Source organism: Myodes glareolus, chromosome 7 (genome assembly GCF_982192425.1).
Source record: "Myodes glareolus chromosome 7, mMyoGla1.1, whole genome shotgun sequence".
In the NCBI taxonomy this organism is placed as follows: domain Eukaryota; kingdom Metazoa; phylum Chordata; class Mammalia; order Rodentia; family Cricetidae; genus Myodes; species Myodes glareolus.
The window spans coordinates 85,926,532-85,946,868 of NC_142032.1; the positions used below are offsets into that span (position 1 = coordinate 85,926,532).

General features: G+C 49.6%; 1 protein-coding gene across 2 annotated transcripts in view; it reads left to right on the forward strand.

Moving 5' to 3' along the window:
* Nucleotides 1-20,337, forward strand: part of Syt17 (synaptotagmin 17) — a 69,898-nt gene that overhangs the window by 3,261 nt on the left and 46,300 nt on the right. The window contains exons 1-5 of one of the 2 annotated variants that reach the window (XM_085692983.2): nt 1,410-1,652; nt 1,888-1,905; nt 2,519-2,667; nt 9,767-9,915; nt 11,642-12,261. In XM_085692983.2, coding sequence (XP_085549109.1) covers nt 1,650-1,652; nt 1,888-1,905; nt 2,519-2,667; nt 9,767-9,915; nt 11,642-12,261 — 939 coding nt within the window. In that variant the 5' untranslated portion in view covers nt 1,410-1,649. Of the gene's footprint in view, nt 1-1,409; nt 1,653-1,887; nt 1,906-2,518; nt 2,668-9,766; nt 9,916-11,641; nt 12,262-20,337 lie in introns of those variants that run through there. The other variant, XM_085692982.2, reaches the window with a different exon arrangement.

The following is a 20,337-nucleotide window of genomic DNA, read 5'->3' on the forward strand; positions in this document are numbered from 1 at the left end:
GTGCTTTCCCACAAGACGACCCGTGGCACTTCAAGGACCCTGAGTTGTACTTAATAGTACCAATCCCTAGGCTATTATAAATGGACATTTTTTTTTTCTAGAACTGGACTCTTTTGGCTTGAGTTCAGATCCTCAGCACCCATGTGAAAACTGAGTGTGGTGGCGTGTTACCTTCGTGCTGGGGAGGAGGCAGACAGGAGAGTCCCCGTGGCTCACAGCCTGGAGTTGATGAGCTCCAAATTCATGGTCAAAACCCTGTGTCAAAATAAGGAAGACAGCTGACATTGACCTCTGTCCTCCACATACACACATGCACATGCATGTGCATAAGCACTCACAGGAACATGTACACACACCACACATATACACATGTGTATGTATGTATATACATACGCATATATGTACATATACACATATATATATGTATATACATATACACATGTGTATATATGCATAAACAGTGAAAATAACTAGCTCTCTTTTTTATTTTAACTTACAAAAAAAATCAAGTCAGGCATGATAGTACATACCTATAATTCCAGAACTTGGGAGGGTGAGGTAGGAAGATGAAGCGTTCCAGGTCTGGAGCACAGAGTTATACCCTCTCTCAGGACAGCCAGCAAGCCACCAAGCACGCCAAAGGTCTGTAAAGGAAACAATCACCTGTGGACAAAGATCATATGATGGAAACAGAAGGCGGTTGGAAAAATAAACACAGGGGGACCACTTCAGCATTAAATCTGAGCCGGACTGGGCTAGCCTCAGCCTGCTAGCCTCTTGCTTTGTTTACAAGGAAGAGCAAGAGTAGAAAGATGTTAGCGTCTGGAAACAAACCCAGACTGTCTCCTCCCCATTGGCTCCCTGTGCACTCCAGCGCCCTGACTTTGGCCAGTCTAGGAACTGCCCTAATCTGGTCTGCAGGATTTGGTACCTGCCTGGTGGATTATTTTGATCATGTGTTTGATTTAGCTTTGAATTAATCTGATGACCTGAATGTGATCCTTGGAACCAGGTGGAGGACAGAGAGGATGGACTCCTGAGAGCTGTCCTCTGACCGCCGCGTAGTGTGGTGGATGGTTGTGACCACACACAGAGACACAAATGCACACACGCACTAAAGAAATGTAATAACTGAAAAAACAAGGAAATCCTGACTGCGCGGAGAAGCCCTTCTCTGGAAGAAGAGGAGGGAGTCTGGGGCTTGGGGACTGTGAGAAGAAGATGAGATTGGGGTGGAACCACATCAGGGAGGGAGGGCCAGCTCCTGGCTTCCTTCCAGCCCCTCCCCCACTTGTGGGTGGTCGAAGGAAGCTCTCCACCAGCAGGATTGGTGCAGAATTGGAAGGTAGGGCCCTGGCAGGGGCGGGGGGGGGGGGGGGGGAGTCGGCCTGTCAGTTTAGCTAATCAGGCCCTCTTGGGTTGGCTTCTGGCTATTTCAGTCTGGGAAGGTTTGCGAGTCCCCCGAAGTGTGGCTGCGTCTTGAGTAGCTTGACGGTCTGTCTACCCGCTCTGATTCATAACAGCACACGGTGCACATCCAATGGAAAGGCTCACATTCCCCGTTTATTCGCTGTTAGTTAACCAAGAGGCTCCCAGCAGCCCTGCAAACATAGCCATACCTTGGTAGTAAAGTCAGCTCCCTCCCCAGAATGGTGAGTGCAAAGACGCAGGGTGCTGCTTTCTGTTGTTTTTGTCTTGCTGTTCTTTGAGTTGCTGGAATATTGCTAAACTGGTCTCTCTCTCTCTCTCTCTCTCTCTCTCTCTCTCTCTCTCTCTCTCTCTCTCTGTCTCTCTCTCTCTCTGTCTCTCTCTCTGTCTCTCTCTCCTCCCTCTCTCTCTCCTCTCTGCCCCTCACCCTGGCTTCACCGTGGCTCTCTAAAAGGGCAGTTGGAACCACTGAACGAGGTGGGTTAATTCAATCATCTGTTTGGTCTGGATTCTAATCAAATGCTTGCCTTTCTGTTTGGAGTCTGGTGTGGGGCTGGGGCATGATTGAGTACTGAGTCACAGGGTATTAGCAAGGGTACAGTTCTTCTGCTCCTTCCGACCAAAAGGGAGACCCTGGCCAAAGGGACGTCCTGGACAGCATGTGTGTCCCAATTAAGTCGGACTCCCTCAGTTTAGTTGCATGTCCCTGGGGCTATTTTTCCTGAAGTATCTTTTTTTTTTTCTTTTGCCGGGAGAGAACCCTATGCATGCCTGTTTGAGAACATATTGCCTGGCCCTCTCCGTGTTGTAATAACCGCCCACCTGTCAAGAAAGGCACACACATAAACTACAAAGGCAAACACCTGCAAGTGTTTTGCTTGCTCCGACCGGCTGCAGTCACTTCTGTTTGCCATCCCGTGCCCACGGTGCATAAATAGGAGAGGGAAACAAAATCTTTTTTTCTCCTACCAGTAACTCTGCTCTGGGGTGGGGCACATCCCAGATGGGTTGCTTATAATCCGGGGTGTTGTCTCTCCTCTCCCTCTTCCTCACCCTCCTCCCTACCTCCTCTTTGCCCCAATGGCCTCAGGGATTTCTGTCTAGAATCTCTGATGTGCTGCTGTGCGGATGGACCTGCCGACATTGCTGTCAGAGGTGCCACGAGTCCAGCTGCTGCCAGTCCAGCGAAGATGAAGTGGAGATCTTGGGACCTTTCCCTGCCCAGACTCCTCCATGGCTGTGAGTAAAACCCACTTGGAAATTTACCTCCCAGCATCCTCTCCACTGCAAGCCGGGCAGAGGGTGGGGTGGGATAGGCTGAGTTACCATGGACATAGCCAAGAAGGGCTTCTCTGTGCTCCCTCAGTTGTGGGCCAGCTGGGAGCACCAGCTGGCGGTGAGGCGCCTGCTCAGCCATTCTCACACCAAGCATCTGAGATGCTAGCCGGGTGCTGCTAATCTCGGGGACACTCCAAGTAGCCTAAGTATCCAAGCAGAAAAAGACATGGGCTCTTTCTGAAGAACTTTCTTGAAGGCTACAGCCTCCAAAGGAGGACCAGTGTCGGAGTGTCCCCTTCCCAGACAGCATGACAAACTGTCCTAATGCCCAACCCTAGGCCTGCACCAAGTAGATGCCCAGTAAATCTTAGCTGCTAGCACTTTTCAGATGATGCCTTTTGGCGGACCTGAGCAAGGCCTGTATCCTTGGAGCCACAGGGAGGGGTGCCCAGCCCACCCTGCCTCCAATGCTGGTGGTGCTATCCTTGGGGCCACAGGGAGGGGTGCCCAGCCCACCCTGCCTCCAATGCTGGTGGTGCTCACACTGGCATCTTCCGGCTTGTTTCTAATCCACTCCCCTCCTGCGCCCTCATAACCGTCTCCATCTGCCTGCCGGTCGCTCAGATATTTTGGGAAGGCAGTTTTGAAGCTTGGCCACATGTCTGATCCACCTCACCGTGGCAGGGAGAGGGATGTGGTCAGAGTCTGGGGAGAAGCTGGGAAAGACCTAGAAATAATTGACAACAGCTGTTGGGGACTCTGGGCGGGAGGCCCAGAAAGGAGATGGTGCCGGGGACCAACGGAATCCAGGGGTAGCACTTAGAACTGTCTCGACTGAATCTTGGGCTGAAATTCCTCTGGGTTGGCAATCCTGCCATGCATGCCCTTATTTTTTTTTCTTCTTAGAAGCAAGGTTCAGATGTTTCCAGAACACAGTCATGTCAGCCTACATGAGTTCAAATCTAGTTTCGGCTACTGCTTTCTAGTCCTTTAACCCTGGGGAAGTTGCTTGGCTTCTCTGAGCCTCAGTTTCCCATCTGTAAAATGTGATGATAAAAGCCAGGTGGTGGCGCACACCTTTAATCCCAGCACTCAGGTGGCAGAGGCAGGCGGATCTCTGTGAGTTCAAGGCCAGCCTGGTCTACAGAGTGAATTCCAGGACAGCTAGAGCTACACAGAGAAACCCTGTCTTGGTAAGAAAACAAAAAGGGGGGGGGGGTAGATGGTTAAAAAAAATAGTATTTACCAAATAGGTTTGTTGAAGTTGTGTCTAGAAAAGTACTTAAGAGTACTTGAGACTTTGTTGATGGTCAAAAGTGGGACATCTATTTACTTAGGCAGGGTCTCACTGTAGCTTTGACAGGCCTGGAATTCTCATTATAGACCAGGTTAACCTTTAACTCACAAAGGTCTGCCTGCCTCTGCCTCCTGGGTGCTAGGATTAAAGGCACAGGCCACCAAGCCGTGCTTATTTTTATTTTTTAAGACAGGGTGGTAGCCTAGGCTGGCCTTGAACTTGCTACATAGCCAAAGATGACCTTGAATTTATGATCCTTCTGCTTCTACCTCCTGAGGGCTGGGTTTATAGTTGTGGGCCACCTTACCTGGGCCTTTGCATGTTAGCCAAGCATTTCAACAACTGAGCTATGTCCCCAGCCCTGTGGGCGACATTTTTTGTTTGTTTGTTTGTTTTGAGACAGAGTTTCTCTGGCTGCCCTGGAACTTGTTCTGTAGACAAAGCTGGCCTTGTCTCACAGAGATTCACCTGCCTCCTGAGTGCTGGGATTAAAGGTGTGCGCTGCCACCACCTGGCAAAAACCCTGGTTTGGCTTTGATTTCCGTATCTAGAGAATAAGAATAATAAAATAACGTATTTCATAGGACTGTAATTAAGATTAAGCAAAGAAGGCTAGCTATAGTAGTGCATGCTTTTAATCACAGGGCCAGGGAGGTAGAGGCAGGAGGATGTGAGTTCAAGACCAGCCTGAGCTACATAGTGAGACCCTGACTCAAAAATAAACAAGTGTGAATGAACTGCCTTCAGAATGTGGTTAGCCCAGGGGTGAGAGGTCTGTAAGTATTCTTTGTCATTATTCAGTGTCAAAAGGAACCCTTTACTCATTTCGAGAACATACTTTCCAGTAGGTGGTCACAGAGCTGAGATGGAAGAGACAGTCCCGTTTCATAGGGTCCTTGTAGTGGAGTGGCTGAGATCATTTGGATCCTAAAAGCCACATGTCTTAGTCACTTAAAAGAAAAGCTGATGGCCAGGTACAAGGTCACACCTGTATTCCCAGTCCTAAAGAAGGAGGCGGGAGCAGCATGAGTCCCAGGCCAGCCTGGACTGCACGGTGAGGCTCTGTCTCAGAAACTCAAGGGCTAGGGATGGAACCCAGCATTTGCTGCATGTGTGAGGCTCAAGGTTTGATTCTCAAACTGGAGTCAAAACAGAAGGGAAAATACACCCAAATATTCACGCACTGTGTGTGAGTGTGTATGTAGTTTCCAAAGTCTGTTGGTCACCTGATGGGCCTAGAGGAAGAAACCGAACCCTGAAAGTGCTCTCTTATCCAACCATCATCACAGACAAGAGGGGTTCAATGGCCTTGGCAGTCCAGCCTTGATCTTTGGTGGATATGAGGTGTGTGTGCACATGTGTACATTTTGTGGAGGCCATGACTCAATCCCAAGTCTTCGCCTTGCACCTCAAGACAAAGCCCCTTGCTGTTCTTCACCGCATACATCAGGCTGACTGGCCTGTGACCTTCTGGGGACTTTTCTCTCTCTGCCTCTTATCTTACAGAAGGGGTGCCGGCTTTCATGAGGGTCTGAACTCAGGTCCTCAGCAGCATGTGACAAGGACCACCCACCCAACCACCTTCCCAGCCCAGTACTTATTTCTTTGAGTGCACATTGCATAGGGGACACATTGCATGAGCTTAGATGGGCTTTTATGAGTAGGGGACTTTTTCCATTTTATCTAGGACATAAGGCAGGTGCAGGAGTCAGGTTGCCTCCTAGAACCGTACTTTCAAACCTAGCATATCATATGTGACAACCTAGCTTAGAGTCTCATGGACAATCCAGGGATGATGGCTTCAGGACTGGCTGGATCCAGGGGCTCACACGGGTTTTCTGTTTTTCCCACTGAGTTGGCTTCATTCTTAAGCTCACTTACTCCTTGTGCTCAGTTTGACTCACGTTCTATCAGCTTCATAGAAAAGAGGTTCAAAGACAGGAAATGGCGTTGGCCCAGCCTTCGGCCTGTGCCAGTCACTTGTGCCCACTTTCAGGCAGGGAGAAGAGCTGCTGGGCTAGATTGCCATCCACCTGGAGCTAGGGAAAGGGCTGCTCCTGCATGAAGCACGTCCATTTCTGTGAAGAGCCAGAGGGAACTATTTTAGCCTCCAGGGCCTACGACCATGAGGCAACTAGTCACCCACCATAGTATGTGACAACTACCACAGACAGAGAAGTGAGGGTCGTGGCTGGTAGGGAGCCGGGCAGTTGGCGCAACCCTTTACCTCACAGACCCTTGGGGCAGATGCTTCCAATGTTCTAACTAGAGAGGAAGGAAGGAGCCGGGCTAAAGCAGAGACACGGCTGAAGGCCTGGGGTCATGGGGGAGGAGCCTCAAGTTCGGCTTATTCGGGGCTTCAAGTGCCAGCTTAAAGATTTGGATTCTTGTTCTCGTTCAGCAGCTGCCACCTCCTTCCCCCTTGCCAGCGTCAGTCAGGTGCAGGCTCCCCCTCCCCCCGTCCCCAGACACCCAGAGAGTCCCTGTTACAGGTACACAACCTCACTGTAACTCTGAGTTGGGAGACAGTTTTGTTTAACATTGAATATTGGCTCTTGATGCCAAAAAAAAAGAAAGAAAGAAAGAAAGAAAGAAAGAAAGAAAGAAAGAAAGAAAGAAAGAAAGAAAAGAAAAGAAAAAGGAAAAGGAAAAGAAAAAGAAAAAGAAAAAGAAAAAGAAAAAGAAAAAGAAAAAGAAAAAGAAAAAAAATACTGGCCCTTGATTCTTTTTGGAGCAAGAGGTTCATACTGTATGCAGACAAAAACAGAGAAGTGGACTGGGATGTTCCTTCCAGGGCCAGCACACTTCAGAACTCCAAGCAGTACCGTTTATGTTATGGTGTTGCACAGTGCACCATCCGGGCTGCCTCAGACCCTCCCGTAGCCCCTCATTTGTTTCTAGCCTCCGACTCAATGTAAGGCAGAACAGAAATCTGTAAGGGGGAAAAGCGCGTCCGATCATTCCGAAAGCCGATCTGCAGCTTGTGTTTGCTCCAGATTTATTTACCAAGTGGGCAGTGGCATGTTATCAAACAGACAGGAAGTAGAAATGTCAAGTGCTCGGGCTGTGCAGAGCCGTTCCTACCGTGACATCTGGGGCTTATCTCCATACAGTGACGTGGTGGGAGAAGCGGCCATTGTGTGTTCTGTGTGAGATCTCTGGAGACACGGCACTCATTGTGGGTATTAGTGTCATCCAGACAGGTGAGATCTCGGTGACTGCGGTCTACATGGCTCTGTTGGAGCAGTGCCAAAAGGATCCTTATGGAAGAGTGACTGGAAGCCCGGCTGTTTGTCTGTCCATCAATTCTATATGGTGTACCTGCTTTATGTGTGACACTCATGGGTTGCAGAGGGCATGCCCAGATGTGGCAGGGAGTGTGTGTGTCTGGACCGGAGCATAGCTGGGATCCCCTGGGGTACCACGGTTCATCAGTGGGCAAATCAGCTCCCATCGCAAGCTTGCACTTCCCAACAGTAAAGGAATGAGGAGGTCCATAGCAGCTGGCTACAGGATTGCTCGGAGAATGGCCTAAGATAGTGTTCCCACTCTCCACTCCCTGCTCTCTTTGGTCAGTGAGCTCAGGAATGCCGTGACGACACTCAGTGTGCACCCAAGTTCATTCTGGGGTATAAAAGACAAGCCAGTGGGTCAGTCCTGAAGACGAACGTGTGGCCCTAAAGAGAAAAAAAGCTATAGAGGGAAGGATGGGAGAGATCACAGGGACAGGATCACGGTCCTTGGAGGAAGGACCACTGAAGCAAAAACTGGAATGGGTAAAAGAACAAACAACTGGGCAAGAAAAGCCTGGAGGAGCAACTTAGGCCGAGGGGACAGGGAGGCCCAGGGTATCAGAGAGGACAGGGAGGTGAGGCAGCCCTGTACTCAGACACTTGCGTTTGCGTGGCTCCAGAGGGTGGTGACATTTAAGCTGACCACTGAAGGTGGGTGGGTCTCATGGGAGGAGGTGGCTGTCACAGTGAAGCTTGGCAGCTGGGAAACAGGGCTATGGGCAGGCAGGAGTCTAGGAACCACGGCCTTTCTACCCAGAAGCTGTAACTCTGCTTTAAGAGAGTGTTTGCCCCCGGTCGATCCTGTCCCCTCGGCCTAAGGTGTGTGCACCTGCCCACACGTTTCATCTGTGTCCACACACAGCCAGCAGGTGTCCACTCCCCCTGTCTGGCCCGTCTTGCCCTGGCCGTTGCCTTCATCCCTTTGTGGTGAAGTCAGCCTCATCTCACCCATCAGGTGCCTCAGAAGACCCTCTAAAATTCAAAGCTTGTATTTTTCGTTGTTTTTGTTGTTTCAAGACATGTTTGTTTCCTTGTAGGCTTAAATGTTAAGTTGATGGGATGTGACCATTATGGCTCATGGTGCACTGTGTTCAATATTCCCCTAAGCGCGGTATCGCTGGCACCTACACCTCTTTGCAGGCTCCCCGCCCTGTCTGTCCCTACCCCAGCACCCATGCCCAGCTTGAATAATGGTGATGTTTACTTGTTTGAGACAAGGTCTTTCTTGGCAGCCTGACTTCAAACCCAGGATTATTTGCCTCAGCCTTCTGAGTGCTGGAATTACAGGTGCACACCAGACCCAGCTTGGGGTGGGGGATCGTAGAGCCACCCCTTGTAATACTAGCTAAAACACCAAGTACCCAGCTATGTCACTACTGTAGCAATTGGTCTTATTGACTTGTTCTGAGAATTTAGCAGCCAGACGAGGTGGTCTTGTGGTTATTCCCATTTCACAGAAGGGGAAATGGAGGAACAGAGAGGGGAAGGGAATCGCCCAGGGTCACCTAGCTAGGGTTCCAACTGAAAGTATCTGCTGCCTCTCCATCCGTCTACCTGCCTACCTATTATCTATCATACCACCCGTCATCTCTCATCTCCTTCGCCATCTGTCCCCGAGGCTTGCCCATGCCTCCCCCAGTTTCTTAGCATTTCCCGGCTTCATTAGCATCCTGTTGAGTCATCGCTGCTGCTAATCCATAACTGCTTCCCCACCTCCAACTTCTGTTCTCAAGTCATCGATTCACAGGACCACTGCACCTGTCATTCCACCCTTGAGTAGCAATGCGATGACATATTTTTTTTATATACTTTTTGTTATTGTGGTTTTTGCTTTTTTTGACACGGGGTTTCTCTGTAGCTTTGGAGCCTGTCCTGGAACTAGCTGTTGTAGACCTGGCTGGCCTCGAACTCACAGAGATCCACCTGCCTCTGCCTCCCCGGTGCTGGGATTAAGGGCTTGAGCCACCATTGCTTGGCTGCAAGAGCTTATTTAAAGGATGTTAAATCAGAAGTGTGGAGACTATTGAAACAGAAGGGCACAATGCCCCAAGAGCCACTTTCACAAGTTCAGATGAATCTAAACAACCACATGGTTCCTTCCAGACCCAAGATTGACAGGTCTCCAGCTTCATTCTGCCTCAGTGGCGCCCCCATGTGGCAACAGTGTAGGTTTGCTTGCCCTCCAACTTGAAGCTGTTCTAAATCAGGGATGACACCTTTGAATTATTTCAGTTTATGTGAAAAGCAAGACTATATTTCCATCATTCTCAGTGATGTAGTGTGGGTCAGAGGCTGCATCATCACCATGCATGCTCTGAGACAGGAGTTCCTTTGTTCAGTCTTTGAGCGCTTGCTCGCGCTCTGGGAAAGGTGCCTGTAGCAGCTGAACTGTGGACGAGCAGGTGGAGACCCTTGTGGGACTCTGGCGGGGGTTGCCTCAGCAGCCACTAAAACCTTTTTCTTTCTCTAGGATAGCCAGTCGGAGCAATGACAAGGATGGCGACTCCGTCCACACAGCCAGTGATGTCCCGTTGACCCCAAGGACCAACTCCCCTGATGGGAGACGCTCGTCCTCAGACACATCCAAATCCACCTACAGCCTGACTCGGAGAATCTCCAGTAAGTGCCTGGAGATGGTTAAGGTTGGGCAGGGCGGGGGGTGGGGGCGGCATTCTCTTAGTATAGGGGAAAGAGCTAGTTGAGCATGGTGGCTTGTGCCAGAAATCCCAGCACTCAGGAGTCGGAGACAAGGGGATCCAGGACAGCCTGGAGTAGAGTGAGTTCCACGCCAGCCTGAGCTATAGAGTTAAGATCCTGTCTCAAAACAACAGCAGTGTTTACACTTAGGGTCATGGAGGCAGGGTGACAAATGCAAGGGCTCGAGACAGGAAGACCAAGGGGCTCTTGCACCCGCAGACCTCATGATCTCCCTCTGTTCGTAGGCTAGCCAGGCTTTCACCCAGACACACTGGCCCTGGGATCACCCTCCCAAAGTGGGGCAGTGCTACACCTCAGCTGGGGAGAGCCCTTTCCCTCCTGCTTCTCACTCTCGCAAGTGCAGGGCTCTGGAGAGCGCTCACCGCTCGTGAAAAGTGGCTGACTCAGGGCATGGCATGCATTTAGAGCACCACCTGGCACCTGGCACCGAGCTGCTCTGATGATTGTTGTGGGATGCTCCAGGCCACCACTGGGCAACCACCTCTCACAATAAATAAGATCACAGTTATCTCTCCGTATGCACACATTCTGCACCCTCAGATTCACCCAGTCCCAGCCCTTGGAGCCCAAGGTAGAAGAATTGCAAATTCAAGGCCAGCCCAAGCTACAAAGTGAATTCCAGGCCATTGGGGACTACTTAGCAAGAGCCTGTCTCAACGATCCAAGAGAAAAGATTGTGTGTGCTTCTGTGTGTGTGTGTGTGTGTGTGTGTGTGTGTGTGTGTGTGTGTGTATGTGTGAGTTGTGTGTCTATACTTAACACAGACTTTCTTTTCATGCCTTTTATTTCCTAAACAATATGGCATAATAGCCAAGCTTGGTAGTGCAGGCCTATGATGCTAGCTGCTCAAGAGGCTGAGGCAGGGGGACTACTAGTCTGTGGAACTTGGTGATACCCTGTCTCAAAGTAAAAAGGAAAGAGGCCCAGGCTCTACAGCTCAGGGGTAGAGCCACTGATGCGTGAAGCCCTGGACTGAATCCACCACACTGCAGGAAAGGAAGACCATAGGAAGTTCCATTTCATGGCATTTGGATTGTACTCAGCAATCTAGCCTATTTGGAGACGGTGCAGGGGTATCCAGCCTTTTGGCACTGAGATATAATATCATCTACAAGTGTATCGAGCTGCATTCATAGCTAACCTGGGGTACATGTTGTCTGTGGGCTTTATGTTGGACATGCTTGAACATATATGGATGACTGTGCATAGGTTATATATTGTTATTTTACATTTATTTATTTATTTGTGTGTGTGTGTGTGTGTGTGTGTGTGTGAACGTGCATACCATGGTGCCTATGCGGAGGTCAGAGGACAACTTTTGGAAGTTGGTTCTCTCTTTCTACCATGTGGGATTGAACCTTAGGTCCCCAGGCTCCATGGCAAATGCCTTTACGTGGCGAACCATTTTGCCAGCCGCTGTGTCGTTTCAAGTTAGGCCTTTGAGCATCTGAGGGCTTGGGTATATCAGGGGTCCTGAAACGGATTCCAAAGCTCATGGAACGCCTGCATTTCCAGTGTGCACAGAAGAGCCCACTGAAGCAGAGAAGCCCGCGTGGGCATCTGGGGACCTTTGCTGATGTCACCGGGTGGCCAATGGTGGTGATCATTGTTCTTGGTGGCTGTTTAGGTCTGGATTCCCGGCGCCCTAGCTCCCCACTCATTGACATCAAACCTATTGAGTTCGGGGTTCTCAGTGCCAAGAAGGAGCCCATCCAGCCATCGGTGCTGCGCCGGGCCTACACCCCTGATGACTACTTCAGGAAGTTTGAGCCCCGACTTTATTCCCTTGATTCCAACCTTGATGATGTGGACTCTCTGACTGATGAGGAGATCATGTCCAAGTACCAGCTGGGCATGCTGCACTTCAGCACACAGTACGACCTGCTGCACAACCACCTCACGGTGAGGGTGATCGAGGCCCGGGACCTGCCGCCCCCCATCTCCCACGATGGCTCTCGCCAGGACATGGCCCATTCCAACCCCTATGTCAAGATCTGTCTCCTGCCCGACCAGAAGAACTCCAAGCAGACAGGCGTCAAGCGCAAGACACAGAAGCCTGTGTTTGAGGAACGCTACACCTTCGAGATCCCTTTCCTAGAAGCCCAGAGGAGGACCCTGCTGCTCACTGTGGTGGACTTTGACAAATTCTCCCGCCACTGTGTGATTGGCAAAGTGGCGGTGCCCTTGTGCGAGGTGGACTTGGTGAAGGGCGGCCACTGGTGGAAGGCTTTGATCCCCAGCTCTCAGGTAAGGCTTGAGTTTTGCTGCGTCACCTCCTGGGAATTCTTCTTCTTAAGATTGTTATTTTAACTTATTTTCCTATTTAATTTTTTTATTTTGAAGCTGGGTATGGTGATACATTCCCATAATCCCAGCACTTGAGATGTGCAATGAGGATCAGAAGCTCAAGGTTACCCTTGGCTGTAATGAATTTGAGGATAGCCTGGACTATTTGAGATCTTGTGCCAAAAAGCCAAAGCCAAAAAACTTATTTTGTATTTAAGTTGTTTTTATTTTGAAATGATTATACTCACATGAAGTTTCAAATACAGCATAGAGTTCCAATTGTTCTCTTCTCCGTTGTCCCCAGAACAGTGTCTTACAGCCCAGAGAATGTAGGATAAACCACCAAACACCATAAACTAGAGTAGACCAAGTTCAGGTTCCAGTGGTTTTTTATATGTGTCCCCCACTATGTGTGTGCATGTGTGAGTGTATATGTGTGTGTATGCATGCATAGGCATGCATGTGTGAATGTGGGGGCGGCATGGGCATGCAAGGGCATGGACATACATGTGCATGAATTATACATGTGTGAGCGTGCATATACATGTATGTATGAGTGTGTTTATGTGGAGGGCATGCATATACATGTGTGAGTATGTGTGTGTATTCAAGGGACAGCACTATGAGTGTGTGTGTGTGAGAGAGAATATGTGTGTACATGTATGAGTGTGTACATGGGCATGCATGTGTGAGTGTATGTGTGTGCATATACATTCATGGATAAGTATGTATGTTTATACATAGGCATGCATATAGACATCTGTGTGTGTGAGAGAGAATGTGTGTGAGTGCACATGAATGTGCATATATATGTGTGTATGGGCATGCATGTGTAAGTGTGTATGCATATGCATGTGTGTGAGTGTGTGTGTGTGCATGGGCATGCATGTGTATGTGTGTGTGAGAGAGAGAGTGTATATGTGTGCATGTGAAATTCTATGAAATCTTTTCACTCTTTGATTTATTATGGGGATGTATGTGTGTGGAGTGTGTAAGATGTATGAATGTGCATTTATGTGTGGAGACCAGGAGAGGTGCCATGTGTCCTTCTCTATCACTCTCTGCCTTATTTTTTTGAATCAGGGGCTTTCACGGAACCTAGAATAGACTGGTGGCCAACAAGTCCCAGTGATCCTCCTGTCTCTGTCCCCACAGCACAGGGGTTACAAGTATGCATATCTATGCCTGGGTTTTTAATAGGTTCTGGGGTCAAAACTCAGACCCTCATGCTTATGAAGCAAGGACTCCTGAGGCATCCCTTCAGCCCCAGTTCTGTAAAATCTTACCATATATACAGAATCGTGGCCCCACCACCCTAGAGATGCTTTGCCACCAATGCTGAACAGCTTCATCAGGAGAGTGATTATCCAGAGTATAAAGATATCAATCATTTTGACTTTCAGAAAGTGATTTGGAATTAAAAAAAAAACAGAAACAAAAATAGGGGCAATAGAATCGATGATGCATGGATTTTTCTCAGGCCCACTGTGGTGACCAACTTCCTGCCTCATGTCCAACCTGAGGGGGATGTGATTAGCTGCTGGGGACCCCATTCTGAGGCCACAGGCTGAGCTGGGACTCCAAGAAGGCTGTTAAGTACTCTCGAGTGTACCCTCTGGGACACAGAGAGCTGGACAGCCAGGGAAGGGGAAGGCCCAGGCAGGAAGAGACATACCTCACACTGCACAGGTGAGGATGGCTCAGCCCAAGGAGATACAGGCAGAGCAGTTGTAAATTGACAAGCTGGGGCATCTCAAAGCTGTACAGTCTTGATCAAGAATCCAGTGACCCAGGGCTGCCTTTGGGAGCAGGCTGGTTGGTTTATGGTGAGTTATGTGCTGGGGATTAAAGTCAGAGCATTGTGCATGCTGAGTGTACCCTCTTCCAAACTACGTCATATCCCAGTGGTACACAGGTTTCCAGCATGGGGACAAGACTGTCCTGTTGTGTATGTGTTTGTCTTCCAAGATGAAGCTCTACCCCTTTCGTCTTATGAATTCCCCATGAAGAAGGTCCTGAGACAAGGCTGGTCCTATACCAGGGAACACCAGGAGGGATTTGGAAAGTCCGGAAGGGTGTGTGATGGACAGGTCAACACAGTAGGTGTTGTCCAGTTCTTAAACCTGCAAGGCACACACAGGAGCCCAGTGTTGTTCATCCCCAGGACTTTTGAGTGAAGGCTACTGGGACCTGGGAGCTTAATTCCCTGGCAATTTTGTCCTGTGGTCCTAGCAGGCAAGAAGCCTCTGACACCCATGATGGTGCCCAGGTGGCATCTGGACACAGGCCCTCATGCTGAATGAAGCAAAGAAGAGAAGAAAACAGGCAAGGTACCTAGACTGTTGCCATCCCAGCTTCATCCAAAGACCCTTCCCCTGGGCATGTCTTCCCTCTTGCATTGCCAGCAGGTTGGGTACTTCTTGTGCCTTCTACAACAGTTGACAACACTCAGCGTTCAAAGAATTTGAACCCAGATGCAGAGGGCTTTACTCTTAGCCTTTCTTCCTCAAGCGTGCCTTCTCGCAGTCTCCCCGCTTCAGCCTTCTTCTGAGTGCTAAGATTGCAGGCATGCATCGTCATACCTGCCTACGATTATCTTTAATTTTGGGGGGGGGGTGACTGGGGCGGTAGCTCAGCGTATAATGTGCTTCTTGTGCGAGCATCAGGAGTCACATTCAGGGCTTATTTAAAAACCCAGGTTCAAGGCAGGTATCGGTGATGCCAGGTGTTGCGGGGCAGGGACAGAAGGATCCCTGGAGCTCGCTAGTCAGCCAGTCTAGCTGGATTGGTGAGTGCTAGTTCCCTGAGCCCTTGCCTCAAAAAATAAGGTGGAGGATTATTGAGGAAGATACTGGATATTGATATTTGACCCCCTACCTGCACTTGCACACAATGCATACATGCACACACAGAGGAACACATACACATATACGACTCCATACCACACACACACACACACACACACACACACACACACACACAGAGGACTGTTTGGGGCTCACAGGAAAATCAAGAGGGAGATTTATAGGTTTCCCATCATTCCTCTTCTCCCCTACCCACACAGTCTCCCCATTACCGCACCACTTGCCACAGCAGTGTGTTTGGTACCAGAGACAAATCCATGTTAACACATCATTATTGCAGTTTGGGGTACACTGTTAAGGCGCACATCCTATAGATCTGGGCAAATGTCTGGTGACATATGTCCACGGTGATAGCAGCAGATAGAGTGGTGTCACCGGGGCTTGTTTTCAAGGCAAAAATAATTTGAGATGCTCGGCGTTCTGTGCTGATTGGACCCAGTACCTGGAAACTGCCTGGAGTTACAGACGCCCCCAGCCTGCCTTCTGGATGGCTAAAAACAGCCTGGTAAACAGAGACTCCTAACTGCCTTCTGTATTTTGAGATTCCTCTCCAACTGCTACTGTCACCGTCCAGCCCTCAACCAGGCAAATGGCAATGTTTTCAACTTGCCCCGAGTTGCTATCAGCCGTGACCTTTAGAACCATGACTTCTGTGTGTGTTAAAACCGTTTCGGGCTCAGCTTCTGATAGGCAGCCCCATAATGCTGCTGGGGACCAGATCAGAACTCGACAGAGCAATGGGACCTAGAAGTTTCCGTGCGCCCCTCCTCCCTCGGTAAAAATCAATTTCACACTTGACAGCTTATTAAAACTTCTAATTACATTCTTTATTTACTTAGTGTGTATATACTGTGGCGTGCTTGTGGAGGTCAGAGGACGACTCGTGGGAACTGTGTGGGGTCCCGGATGCAAACTGAAGCCCTGAGCCTCCTCAGCAAGCACCTTTACCTGAGGTTCCAGTTTGCCTTCTGTTGTGACAAACGCCATGACCAAAGCCCACTTGGGCAGGCAAGGGTTTATTTGACTTGTACATAGGATGCAGTCCATTGAGAGGGGCCAAGGCAGGAACCTGGAGGCAGGCACAGAAGCAGAAGCCATGGAGGAGTGTTGCTTACTACGGATTGTCCAGACTGTCCTTTTTAAAATTTTTATTATTTTAATTTTTTCGTTTTTAGAGACAAGGTTTTCTCTAAAACCCTGTTTTATATTTGGCTGTTCTAGAACTCACTCTGTAGACCAGGCTAGCCTCAAACTCACAGGGATCCACCTGTCTCTACCTCCTGAGTGCTGGGATTAAAGGCACGCACCCCCCCCACCACCACCACGTCCTTAGCCTGCTTTCTTATACAAGTCAGGACCTTCTGCCCAGGCATAGCACCATCCACAGCGGGCTGGGCCTTCCTCTATCAATTAACAATCAAGAAAATGCCCCACAGACCTGCCTGATCTGATGGCGATCTGATGGGGACATTTCCCAATCAAGGTTACTCGTCCTTGAGTTACTCAACTGAGTTACTCTTGATGCAACTCTAACTTGTGTTCAAAGTTGACAAAAACCCAGCCAGGACACCTGCAGAGTCACCTCACTGACCTCAGCATGAGCTTTGACGCCTAGTTATAGCATGTAAGAGAGGAGGAGCCAGGGACCAAGTGCGTGAACCTCCCTAGTGCGTGAACCTCCCTAGTGCGTAAGCGAGAAGACTGCATCACAGAAAGTTCGAATGACCGGTCTAAGGCCTCTCAGATTTTCATGACAGAACGGAGACTACAGTTAGGTTGCCTGACTCCCATGCATGTCTTGCTACTAGGCAAATCTTCTTTACACCTCCAGATGATACGGTCTAGTGATGGGGAAAAGCATGGGCCCTGTACTCACACAGGCCTGGGTTCAAGTTCCAGCTCTGCCACCTAGTAGAGGTGCTCAGGAGGGTTACGCGGTCACTCAGCCTCTATTTCAGTCTCCTCAGGAGCATCCGCTGTGAGCTGCTTGACTCACCATGCTGCCACCAAATGTGGACGTTTGCCCTCAAACAACCGTGTCTCCGTTTCTCTGAACACCAGCTGTCCTGTTTTGATCCAATTCGGACTCTACCCTCCCTAAGTTAGTGCATGCAGTCTTACGTCCCAGCTTTCCACTCTGGCTGACCAGACTGCTAAAGCAAAAGTCCAAGGACCCTATGCTCAGGTTTGGTCATTTGTAGAAAGGCTTGTGGAGACAGGCAAAGCCCTTTTTTTGTTTTAGCCCACAGTTTTGCAAGGTTCAGTCCATGGCTTGGCACCAGAACGGAGAGCATCTTGACTAGGGGAGTTCATTGTGAAAAATCTGACCTGGGAGCCACAGCAGAAGGGATGTCTCCTGAAAGGCCTGAGGGAGGCAGGTGTGACATCTCCACCCTTCTGCAGGCACACACTACTAACACCTGGCTGCAATCACCAAGCCTAAGTTTTCCAAACCCTGATGCTTGTGAGTTTTGGTGGTAGTGCCGTGGTCGCCGTGGTCCAAGCGTGATGAATTGAACTATTGTCAACTGGTGGCTGAGCTAAGCCTCCACTCAGTCACCCCTCCCTGGAGGTCAGAGTGGGGTAAAGCCTCCAGCTCTCTCCTCATGGTCTTTCTGGTAGCCAGTCCCACCCTTAAGTTACCTGAAGGTCCCCAGTGATCAAGCAACCCCATTGGTATGCAAAAGATACTCTCCCTGCTGAAAGGATTCCAAATACCCTCGAAGCTCTGTGCCAGGACCTGGGTCCAGACACCAAATGTGAATTTCTTATTTACATCTGGGCTCTGCCACCCAATTACTGGGTGATATTAGACTTGGACCTGAAACCTACAATCATGACCATGACTGTCCTCATCACTTTCCTCATCCAAAATGTCCCTTGGGAGCTGGATGGGAACACATCTGTGCCATTCCCAGGGTACATTGCCCACTGTGACCGTGGGTCAGTTGTGTTCTGAAGACAGCAGGTTTCTCATGTGTCAGAGCCAAGTGGGTCTTGGGGGTGGAGGTGAGACTGGGGGCTTGAGGCCCAGACTGAAAGTGACGAGACTCAGAGACCTAACCTGTTCCCCAAGCCGGCCCTTCTCTGAGAGGCCTGTTCACAACCCTATGCCCAGGGCTGCATCGGAGCCTGGTTCCACACATTCTCTGCAGCAGCCACCAGCTTTCTCCCTAACAGGCCAAGAACATGTGGGTGAACACCACCTCGCTGTGGATTTTCTGGAATAGGTGGCTTGCCCGGCATGCGATTTGCTCTTCTGATGGAACGGGAGATTAAAGGCAGCAGAAATCAGGGGGAAAGGGCCTCAGGGACTAAGCTGTGGATTTCAACTTTCTCCTGAGGGAGATGGAAGTCTTTAAAAGATGACACGCTGGGAGTCTCCACGCTGGTTTTCCTTTTTACTTGCTCCTGGGGCAGAACATGAGATAGAAGGAGAGCAAGGTTTGCACCATGGTGCGCTTGGTTTCCCAGGCTAGACTGTCCTGTCCATTGAGGATACTGGCCTCTCTCTGTGGGAAGCCAGTCTCTGGCCCTTCCCTGGTTATCAAAACCACCAAAACAACCAAAAAAAAAAAAAAAAAAAAAAAAACAAAAAAAACAAAGCAAAACAAAACACTGCCTCCAGGCCTCATGAAACCTTCCCTGGGACACAGTCCTATGGTTGATATCTACGGATCTTGAGATGTACACTAACAATAGGGACAAGGGAACTAACTGTATTAGTCGCTTTTCTCATTGTTTTGACAAAATGAGTCTTTTGGCTTTTTGTTGTCTTTGTGGATTGTTGTTGATGTTTTCTGACGGAAACAGCTTTAACGAGGAAGATTTATCTTAGCTCTCGTTTCAGAGGCCCCAGACCATGTTTGCTTGGTCCTGTTCATTGCAGCAGAACATCATGGTGGCAGAGGGTGTGGCAGGGGCTCCAGCCAGTGTCTGTTCACTGTGATAGGGAAACATGGTACAGGAGTATGTGTGGGTCTTCTCTTCTTGGTGAGCAGGAACTAGAGAGAGTGAGGAAGGAAAGCCACAACACCCACTCTCCAAGGACACACTCGCAGAGACCCACCTCCCCCAGTGAGACTCCCTGCCCTAACTGTCTGCAGCCTCCGAAAGTAACACCACTAGCTGGGGACCAGATGTGCAGCATGTGAACCTCGGGATCGGTTCCTATTCAGACCTGAGCAGTACCCCTCAGTGAGAGAAGCCAGGGGTCCAGTGACTTAGACATACGAGGTTAGTGTGAGGACTCCAACTCACTGTTAGTGGGTTTGGGGAGTTGGGAATGACCAAAAAGGAGGGGTCTCTAGAATGTCACCAAGTTTGCCCAAGAGAGGTTTGCTGAGCTGGGTGCTAGGCAGGGAGGCAGAGGATGTGGGTGAAGAGACAGCTGTAGTGATGATGATAATTTGATCCAGGATGCAGGATGCTGAAGCTGATGGGGAAGCACCCCTGTGATTTGCAGTGGGCCAGAGTTGGGGTCCCTAAGTGATCTGATCTAACCCAGTGACATGAAGCAGCACTGCCATCTCAGGCCCCTCACACTGGGTGCCCCTGAAGGGGATAATTGCTCCCAGAGTGACTGGGGAACAAAAGGACAGAGACCAGCGTCCTGCATTCTCCTTCAAGGACAAACCCCGAGGCATCCAAAGGCCTCCAAAATAGACCACAGCTCTGAAAGCTGAAGGCTCTACGTCCAATAACACCAAGTTGGGGACCAAGCCTTTGACATATGACCTTCAGAGAACTTTCTCATGCAAAATATGGCAATCCCTGAGCTCCTATTTCTCCTCCTTTCTCAGTTCGGCATCATTTGGGTGTGGGGGAGGCTTGGGATGGTGAGTTCCCATGGCATGTCTTACTCTTTCTAACACGAGTCACCGTGTTAGTTAAGTCGTTGCATAATTAGCGCATCAGTTATGTGAGTTGCTTATATACAAGAAAGACCATCACAGGACCCTGCCGGTCTTTATCACTGCTGTAGCTCCGGGTCACTGAGACAAGGGATAATTATTGGACAGTATCCTAGTTACGCTCTATTATGGTGAAGAGGGACCAAGGCAGCTCATAAAAGAAAGTATTTAATTGGGGGCTTGCTACAGCTTCAGAGGCTGAGTCCATGGCCATCATGGCAGGAAGCAGGCAGGCGTGGTGCTGGAGCCGTAGTTGGGAA